The sequence below is a fragment of the Nicotiana attenuata genome, unplaced genomic scaffold, assembly GCF_001879085.1.
Source record: "Nicotiana attenuata strain UT unplaced genomic scaffold, NIATTr2, whole genome shotgun sequence".
In the NCBI taxonomy this organism is placed as follows: domain Eukaryota; kingdom Viridiplantae; phylum Streptophyta; class Magnoliopsida; order Solanales; family Solanaceae; genus Nicotiana; species Nicotiana attenuata.
Genome location: NW_017671723.1, coordinates 14,565 through 25,338, shown reverse-complemented (window position 1 = coordinate 25,338; position 10,774 = coordinate 14,565). Strand labels below are relative to the sequence as shown.

Below are 10,774 nucleotides of genomic sequence, written 5' to 3'. Positions count from 1 at the left end.
AGCAAAATAAACTGAAGGGGGTAAATCATAAAGATTAGTAATTTCTATTGTTGTCTTCTAGTTGACGTTGAAAATAATATTTTCTTAATTAGATATTGGGTCCTATAAATTCTCAGTTTCCCACATTAGTATTAGGTTGACGTGCTGTACCTGTTGAGGAGCTTATTAATTTGTGGTAATTATAATTGACAATAATTTCAGCAACTTAGATGATATGACCTTTTTCTATATGCAGACGTGTAGGACCAAACTGAATTAATTTTGTCTTTGTACTATGGAAAACATGAGGGATGGATTTCTTTTACTCCTATTAAAATAATTGTAACACATTTAATGCACTGATCTATAGGAGTGCTTTATAATATTTGATAAATTAGTTTACTCAATAAAATATCCATTAAACCATGCTATTAGATCTTACGCGACTTATCTTAGAACATCACTAGAGAAAAAGAATCACTTCCAATTAATTGAAAACTTTAACTTTTGGGCTAGAAAATATTTTCTTATTTTTTTCATGTTTTGATTGACTTAAATATTATGAAAAATATTTCCTTATCAACTTATTTTTTTCCTACCGAGAGGATGAAAAATATTTTATTTTTTTTACTCACCAACTAAACATAAAAAAAAAAAAAAGTAATAAAACTACTCATTTAAAAAAAGAAAGATATTTTCAACAAAAACATTTTCCTTCGTACCCTACATACCCTTGATCTCAAAGTTAAGAAACACGAAAACACGACGAACTTTCATTATGTAAGCCATGCCTATTGTTTCCTCTAAAACAATGCTTGCACTTTTAGCTACTCGAAACCCAATCAATATTTGTTCGCTTTGTTAGAACAAAATTTACTAAATACTTTTTATTTTATTGTACAATATTCGAACGAATTAGCTCGACTAAATCGTATTCGTACACTGTAGTCTTATTATGGGATTAAACGTTCCATACCGAAAAAAAATTTATTTTTCTAAACTTGTTCGAACCTAAGAGTCTGGACATTTGGTTAAGGGTGGGGGACCATAATATATACTATCATGTAAAGTTTTTTATTTAATTAAGCCCAAAGGTATAAAAAAAAATTACATCAACAATTTATTATACTTAAATTTTGTCCATTTAATTAAGAACCTAAATATTACATGAAGAAGGGTAAAATAGAATAAAATCATTTAAAGAAACATAACATAATCATTATCAACTCTAGGCGCTTATTCACCAAAAGGTGTAGTATTCGTCAGTGTTTTCTGAAAGCACCTAACATATTTATTTTTAGAATAGAGTTAAGATTACCACACGAATTTTTCTAATGTTATTGAATTGAAAATGTTGTAGGAGTCTTTGGTTTGAAATCGGGAAACTACTAGCTATATTCATTTGTAAGTAGCTCATTATAAAAATTGGTTAATTTATAAAATATTATTAATATTAGCCAAATATTACTAATAGTAGCCAATTAGCTATTTGTAGCAAAAAAAATATCAATTTTTCGCTTTCTTTTGAGTGCGTGTTATTAGAATAGATTGAGTACATCTTAAGGAGCTTGAATCTCAATTTTGGGATGTTTTGGTGAAGTTTTGAGGCGGTTTGAATTGAAAATTCGAAGTAAAAACAGGACATAAAAAAAATGATATGTGTATAACACTGTGTATCTTTTGTGTATCACATATGTATCTTATTTGTAACAATTGTTATCATATGTATATCCATGTGTACCTGTGTGTGAGATACATGTGTCTAGAAATTTTTTTTGAACTCGATTAATTACGAATTTTGATACAAAACCAGCCCAAATAACCTCCAATCTTCCTCAAATTTTGTATATTGACTTATCTATATGTTTTCAATGAATTTCAACTATACCCATTGAAAAAGTTCCTTTTTTGCTAAGATTTTTGGAATATTGTATATTTTTTTTTTGTATTTCATCACCTTATTTGGTACCTCATCCATGAATTTTCCCTTCCGTCTTGCATTTAATGTTGCTAATCACGCTTAAAAATATGGAAGGTGATTTTTGCATAGGATTTTTTGAGAGAACGAACCTTATTTATTTGATTTTTCAATTTTTATATGTACTTGGCTAGTTTTAATAAGTTTATGACTAATGGCTAGAGATCGGTAAGTTGAGATTTATTTGAAATGTTTGTTGTAAGTTTCCCCGTAGAGGGATCCCGGTGGAGTAACGGGGCATACTAACTATTGTCTAGCATCTTTTACACTTTTAGCTTCTTTAATTTTTCTGTTTTAGTTAATTTTTTTCTTGTCAAAGTTTTACTATTTTTTTGGGGGGTCTAATTAAGAGTTTTATATAGTTTCAAAATTCCTGCATGTATTAGGAGTTTTGCCTCATTTAGAGCTGCATTGATTAGGAGTTTTGCGGCGTTGGCCTAATTTAGGAGTTAAAATATAATGCATATATCCGAGAAGTTTTATTTTGTGTCTCATACAACTGATATTAGTTGTATGAGGCTCCTTTTTGTCTCACAAAATTATGGACTCCAATCTTACACTTCTGGGTCCACAGAATCCTGGGTCCACAAAACTGTGAGACAAAAAGTTGCCTCATACAACTAGTGTAAGTTGTATGAGACACAAAATAAAATTTTCCCATATATCCTCACATATGTTATGCTAATGTTCCCTTTTTTTTTTTTGGAAAAGTTTGAGGAAAACCCACAATCGCTACTTTTGGGATGCGATTCTATGTTCATTGTACCAGGCGTATATCCTCACATATGTTATGCTAATGTTCCTATTTTTTTGGGAAAATTTTCAAGGAAACCCGCAAACCGTCGGGGTGCGATAATATATTTACTGTACAATAGCTCGCAAACCATACAAGAGATTGAAACCATATTAAGCAAGCTCGATGCGTTGAATTCTGATTGCGAAGGCTGCTAATATGGGAAATCGACCCTAATTCTCCCCTATAGAAAACCACTCACGCAACCTTTGCAGGTTGTTATGCTAATGTTGTTATACAGTTACAATTTAAAAATCGAATAATTTATTAGTAGCACAAACTTTTATATGAAAATTATTTTTTTCAACTCAAAAGACCAAGCACCACATAAATATTTGTAGACACCCATTACCATCTAAAACTAATAGCCTATTTGGCCAAGCTTTTTAGGGTCAAAAGTGAATTTTTTTTTTAGCCAAAAGTGATTTTTTTCAAAAATTAAGGTGTTTGGCAAAGCTTTTGGAAGGAAAAATAGTGCTTTTGAAGAGAAGCAAAAGTAGATTTGGAGAAGCAGAAAAAAAAGTAGCTTCTTTCCAAAAACCACTTTTTTGAACATCACTTTTGAGAAAAATACACTTGGAAAAAGATTTTGAAAGCTTGCCAAACACTAATTGCTGCTCATAAGTGTTTTTCAAATTAATAGCCTGTTTGGCCAAGCTTCTCAAGAGGCCAAAAATGCTTTTTTTCTTCCCCAAAAGCACCTTTTTTTCCTAACTTAAGGTGTTTGGGCTTTTATGGAAAAAAGTGCTTTTGGGAAGAAGCAGAAGCAATTTCTGAGAAGCAGAAAAAAGTATCTTCTTCCCAAAAGCAGAAGCAGAAGCAGTTTTGACTTTTCTTCTTACCTAAATACCCTTAACAAAATATAGTATATACCAAAATAACCGTTAAACCTAATACTTAGGATGTTAATGTATACGTATTTCTTCTTATTTTTAGGATAGCTTTCTAATATATTATGACTTTATGGGTGAATATTTTTATATTCGTTGAATGAATTTTAATATATTTAAATAATATTGAAAGAATTAAGTACCTTTTAATTTTACTTTTCATATTTTACTTAAATAAAATGAAAAGATTTAAATATTGCCTGTAATAACAAATTTTTGAGATTATTTATTTACTTGTAATATTAACTATTAAGTAAATCTATTCATGTCCTTATTCGTAATTTGATAATTAAAATCGCTTTTTGAAAAGTTTGCCAAACACAAATTATTGCTCAAAAGTGCTTTTTAGAGAGCTTCTCTCCAAAAGTACTTTTTCATGGGATTTTTTCTTACCTATACCATATATGAAACCTTATTACCAAAAATGTGCATAATTCCTAAATTACCCGCCCAGTCCACATTATTTCTACAGTTTTTGTACCAATCATTAAAAGCTAATTAATAGCAGCTGTATCTTCCTATTTTTGCGAGCTAAATTTTAGGAGCAGAATATTCTGAACAGATTTGCGTGAATAAGATCATATCATATCACGGAAACCGCTCATCTTCAATTTATAAACAAATTCTGTTCGTCGAAATCAAAATATCAGTTCGTCGCTACAAATCAAACTATCAGTTCATCGAAATCAGAAGCTCAATTCTAAATTGTAGATATCAGTTCTGCAAATCTCAGTTTGTCGACTTTTTTCATCAATCCCTAATCAAAAAGTTCAAGTCAAATTGTAGAAATCAATTATGCAATTCTCTGTTATTCGTCTTTTTTTCCTGAATCCAAAAAATCAAAAAAGCGACAAAATATTGAACAATAACTCTGCAACGACAAGCAATCATGTCCAAAATTCCAATCATGCTACATTTTAATGGAAATTGGGATAGTTATGGCAGATTTAGAGATTTTCAAGTTGATGGCATTGTGCTCGATGAGGATGCAAGTTACAGTATGTTGATTTCTACAATTGTAGAGCAATTAATGATTGATACTTCAGAAAAAATTGTAGAATCAAATACATTGTGAATGAGAATTGTCCTCCAATGGAGATTAGGAACAATATGGGGGTTAGTGTGTATATGGAGACAAAAAAGGAGAATAAAAACTTAGGATTGTATCCGTTACTCATAAGTGTACGAGATTTCAATATGGAAGTCTGATTTTACGATAATATCTACAAAATACCTACATTTATCTACAAATAAACTACAGCGTGGGATATGCCAGCCTCTTCCGTCATAGAGGAATTTCAAAGTGAGATTGTAGATAATTTGTAAACAAATTGTAGTTAATTCGTAGATTGTAGATAATTTGTAGATATAATTATAGATACGTTGTAGATAAATATTAGATAAACTATTTTATGATTGTAAATATTTTTATTGCTGATTGTTATGTAATTCTAGGTGAGGGCTTCAACAGATCATATCCATACTGTGATACATGGTGTGAAGCGGTACATGAATCCTACACTATAACTACTATTAACTACAAAAACAGAAACAAAAACTCTACAATTATGTATAAAACCAGCTATACAATTTAAACAAATTTACCTACAGTTTACCTACAGTGAATGTACAAATTACCTACAGTTTAAGTACCTAATATAAAAATAACTACAATTTACCTACAGTTACAGGGCAAACAGGCAACACAACATCCACAATCATGTCTACATTATATCTACATTTTAGACTACAATTAATCTTGTAATGTTCTACATAAGCTACAAACTAACTGCAATTACACTACAAACAGTAAAATACAGCAATAAAACTATTCTGTCCACAAAATATCTATAACTACAAAAGGCAGAACATCACAACTACAAATAACTTCAGCTCTAGAGCTAAAGTTTACCGGTTGCCAGTTACAAAACAAAAACTTCAGCTCTAGAGCTGAAGTTTGTACCCAGTTTGTAGATATTTTGTAGATAAATTTTAGATCATTTGTATTCTGATTGTAGATGCTTTGCTTTCTGTTTTCACAAATCAAAAACGACTAAAACTTCTACAAATCTTCTGCAAAAAGCGCAATTATGTCGAAAATCCCAATTATGCTACAATTCTGTGATTCTCCTATATGCTCTTGTTACTCCTTACGAAACTGCTATGCTAAAGCTAGAGATATGTATAGCTATGTTGAAAAATAATGGTGCCCCCGTCACCTTCAAATCTTTGGTCCGCCTCTGCTACCAGTATCCATTATCACTCAAACCACAATTATTTTATTTATAAACTTACTGTAATCTCGTCGTTTATGGCAATGAAAATAATAGAAATTGGTTAAACATGCTCAAATCCTCATAACCTTTTTACTGGGTATGGGTAAAAGAACGTGGGTACGGGGCTGAGGGATTCAGAGAGAGAAAGTAAGGGAGGAGTGGAGATACTGGGCGGGTAATGGAAACCCTTTAATTAATGAGTAAAAAATATCTCATTAATTATACCCTTAATTAGTTATGGTATAGAAATGATAATTTGGTATACTAAGTGTAATTAAGTCAAACCTTAAACATTGAGGGTAAAAAGGTTTCCTATCTGGTATAGGAATGTAAAAATTCCTTTTCAAAATAAGCTGATTTTTACAGCTTGACCAAACATGCTTTAATTAGCCAAACACAAATTGCTTCTCATCAAAAATAATTTTGAAAAAAAACACTTCTCCTCGGTCAAACATGCTATAAATTCTCTTCAATAAGGGCATGAAATGCTGACGCAAATAACATTGATTTCGGAAAGAAAAAGAAAAAAAAAATGAACTCCGTACAATCACGGATTAGAATAGAGAAATTAATTTTTCTTGTAATAAAAACAATTAAGAAAGCAATAAAGTAAACCAATAGTACCCCAAAGGTACGCCCATTCTATCATCTACACGAGTCCCTACACACCTGCAATTTCCTTGAACCGTCCCTATTTGTCACTTTCCACTCATTTACACCTCTTAACGCCGTCAATCTCCCCCATCTTCTCCGTTATCCCACCCACCCTACACCAAACCTCCACTCTATTTCAGCCACTTTCACCATTTCTTCCCTTACCCCAAATCTCCCTCTTCCACTCTCACTTCCACTCTCAACCCTAATTTCCCCCAAACCCCATTACTAAAAATCCAAGATTCTTTACATTAATGTCCATTTTGGTGTAAAACACACGCATTTTCTTGAAAATATGTTGAGATTATCTATACTTATCCCTTCACTTACTCTCCTAATATCAGTCCCAATTCTCTTCTTATTAGCACCCAGAATCCTCCCTCCTCGTCAAATCTCAATCTCAGTACCCGACGAACTCGACGATCTTTCCCTTTTTCACAAAGCAATTGCCGCTGAAACCACTTTCCCTAAAAAACCTTCGCATAAACTCCGGCTCGGATCTACTACCGTTCGCCCACCCAAAATTGCTTTCCTGTTTTTAACAAATTCAGACATAAAGTTTGCTCCTTTATGGGAAAAATTCTTTAATGACAGTATTAACCCTGTAGATCCACATCTGTATAACATTTACGTACACTCTGATCCTTTTGTTAAAATCTCACCTTTATTGGGTGTTTTTAAAGATCGGTTAATTCCTGCAAAACAAACTCAACGTAGTTCTCCTACACTTATATCTGCAGAACGAAGGCTACTCGCTCACGCGCTTCTTGACGATCCGTCGAACACGTACTTTGTTCTTCTTTCGCAACATTGTATCCCTTTACATTCGTTTAGTTATTTCTACAAATTTTTACTTGATACACAAAAACTGTCAAGGAAAATGGAGTTTCCCAGTTATATTGAGATTTTAGATGAGTCTGATTCGTTATTGGATAGGTATAATGCGAGAGGGGAGAATGTAATGGAACCTGAGGTGAAATTTGAGGAGTTCAAAGTTGGGTCACAGTTTTTTGCATTAACAAGGAAACATTCTTTAATGGTGATTAAGGATAGGAAATTATGGAGGAAATTTAAGAGAAAGTGTATTAATGTTGAATCTTGTTATCCTGAGGAACATTATTTTCCTACTTTGTTATCAATGGAGGATCCAAAGGGGTGTACTAAGTATACATTGACGAATGTGAATTGGACTGATTCAGTTGATGGTCATCCACATACTTATTATCCTGCTGAAGTTTCTGCACAGCTGGTTTATGATCTTAGGGTGTCCAATTCCACGTATTCTTACATGTTTGCAAGGAAATTTTCAGCTGATTGCTTGAACCCTTTGATGGAATTGGCAGATTCAGTCATTTTCAAGGACTAGTTCTTTCTTTGCTCCATTGGTAAGTCATACATACTCCCTATTTATGCCAGAAACGACACCAGGTAGTGACTATAAAGGGTCGCTATTTAGTAATTAGTATGTGCTTCCTTAATTTCAGTACGAAGCTAAGATTTTTAGTTTAAAATTGCAGGACAAAATAAATAGTGGCTAATATCTAAATAGCACTTGTCCCTTATTTATGTGACATTTCTTTCTTATTAGTTCATTCAAAAAAATGATATTTTTAATTGTGTTGGGTTGGATTTACTCAAATTTTACTGAGTTTACTTGGTAGATTTGTATTCTAGAAGTTGTCTGTTGGGATAGTTAGCTTAACAATTCTTTTGTAGAACTTGACTATTTGGGGGGGGGTGAAAAAGTCTCTTCAAGATGCCATTTTTTTCTTTTCTTATGGTGACATTATTTCAATCAAGCTAGGTAGGATTTTCACGTGAAACTAGAACATTATTCTCTTAAGATACTTTGCTTTTAGTAGCTGCCAGTAGTAGTTGTGAAGGTTTTACTTTTTTTTTTCTTTCTTTGGTGTGTGTGTAATATTTTAAAAGGGTATGTAGCCATCTCTGTTAGCAAGAAACATGTAAATTTGACATGTGACATGATTCTTTTTTTCGTTTTTACACTTTCGATTAGTCAAACTGTTGAATATACACAATATGAAATCCTGAAAATGATGCCACCTTGGCTCTTTGTTTGTCACCATTATCTCTTTTGCCACCAAGTCTTGAACTACAGCCAAATGTAAGGGTACTCATAGGTTTATCCATAATTATGGACAAGAGAAAGGACAATAATTGAATTGAGTTTCATTTTAAGAAGATACTATATTATGTACATAGTAACCACATGTTTCTTTTTTTTTTTTTTTTTAATTTTTGGGCTTTAAATTGGAAAGTTGGATCAAATGTCATAATCATTAGACTAAAGAAAGTGTAGTATATTACTTAAAGAATTAGGAGGAGGTTGGGTTTGGTATATAAAGCCTAACACCTACCCTTATGTGTCAATTGAAGCAATGAGATTGTGTGAATATGATAGTGATCTAAAACTAGACAATATCTTACCTTATTCCTACTTGTGGAGGGAGAGAGGCTTTTTGCGATATGATGAGATCTAAAACTGAGTATCTTTTATTTTTATAACAGGTGATGATGAAGAGGTGAAGACAAAACAAAGGCAAAACTTTGATAAAGAATTGGGTGTAGGTGGGAATAAGGTTTTGAAGGGTTTGTTAAAAAACAATATGCCCTCAAACCAAAGTAACCCCAAAGGAAAGTATCCAACTCAAAGCTTGAGAAGAGCTTTCAAAGAAAGCAATGGAAAGCTAGTGTTAGTTGTAGTAGTCAAAAAGGTATTATTGAGGTGTAATTTAATGATGTAACATGTCTTAGTGCTAGTAGCTCCTGGAATGGGGGTATTTGGCGTTTTGTGTGTGTTTTTTCTTGTACATATTATGCAGAGTATATATGTGTTGGGTAAATTATGAGAGGATTGCTCTTGTGATTTTTCAATCATGTTGGGCTTAGCCTTAAAACAAAATCAACAAAGTGCTAATCCCCATATTGCTTTTTCCACTACTTGTGGAAATGGATCATTGTATCAATCGGAATTGCTATCCAATGTTAGTAAACAATTAAGAAAATACTTTATGTTTGTACCCATTTTCTCCTTTTTCCCTTGGCAACTTATCTACTCTAGTGGTACATTTTTCTGATAAACAATTTCTTCTGCCAATTTTTAATTGTGGTAATGACTACAATTAATCATATTATCGGCCTCTCTACCTTCATAAGGTAGGAGTAGGAATAACATTGGATGTATGCCTGATTTTGAAACTCTTCCTCTCGTTAGGTAATAACATTGGATTTCCTGCTGACAGGGTTCAAATTATTGCAACAATAACTTTGTCTCAATCATAAATAAGTCAGGGTTGGGATTTGATTATATGAATCTTCATTTGGGATTGATTATAAAAATCTTCATTGATAAACTATGACACGATCCCAAGCATGTTCATTCTTTTTAGTTGAAAGGAAATCTATAGGCGATATTAGTTGGAGAAAAGATTTAAAGAAAAAGCAATAAAAGAGAACATCTCTCCCCCATCCACTAGTTTTATCCTTTCATACAACAATTCAGCCTAAAGTTGTACAAAATTAATATCTATAACTTCTACTTTTGTGTCCCTTTTTCAGTTAATTCTTGAGGTTAAAATGGAGGTATGATATCTAAAAAATGTAGAGCTGAGAAAGGATAGGAAATTTGTTCGGGTCCCGTTGAGAACAATTAAAGGGAATGGCGTAAGAAGATGCTTTTCCCTCCACTTGTTCTAAACTTTGGATCTTTTCTAATACAAAAGTGATAACTGCAACTAGTGTTTTGCAGTCTTTTCTACTAAGAATTTGCCTTTCGGCTTTTGCCCAAGGAAAGAATCGTAATCTTGTTTCTGCTCTTTTGATTATTTTAAAATTTTCATCAATCTTTTTGGGGTTGAAAATGATAATGGTTAGTCAAACTTCAAAAGAGAGTGTTTTCTTTGCTTTAGTTATTCCAGTGTATTCTTTCAGCTACGAGCTCTTGGGGTGTGTTTGGTACGAAGGAAAATATATTTTTTTTTTTAAAAATGAATAATTTTATCTCTTATTTTTCCTTGTTTGGTAGGTGAGTGAAACTTTTTTTTTCGGAAAACATTTTGTAGTGTTTGGTTAGAGAGTAACAAAATATTTTTTATGCTATTCTCCTCACCCCGTCCCTCAAATCCCCATGTTTTCTGTGGCTCCCCCCCCCCCCCCCCCCCGAAACACCCAACATTTTCAGGAC

The 10,774-nt window shown here is 32.5% G+C and overlaps 1 protein-coding gene across 1 annotated transcript; it reads left to right on the top strand.

Annotated features, from left to right (window-relative positions):
* Positions 1-6,639: 6,639 nt before the first annotated feature.
* On the top strand, positions 6,640-9,611 carry LOC109209861. Its single transcript, XM_019373204.1, has 2 exons — positions 6,640-7,955; positions 9,100-9,611. The coding sequence occupies exon 1, from the start codon at positions 6,866-6,868 to the stop codon at positions 7,934-7,936; it is 1,071 nt and encodes a 356-aa protein (XP_019228749.1). The 5' UTR covers positions 6,640-6,865; the 3' UTR covers positions 7,937-7,955; positions 9,100-9,611.
* The last annotated feature ends 1,163 nt before the right edge of the window (positions 9,612-10,774 follow it).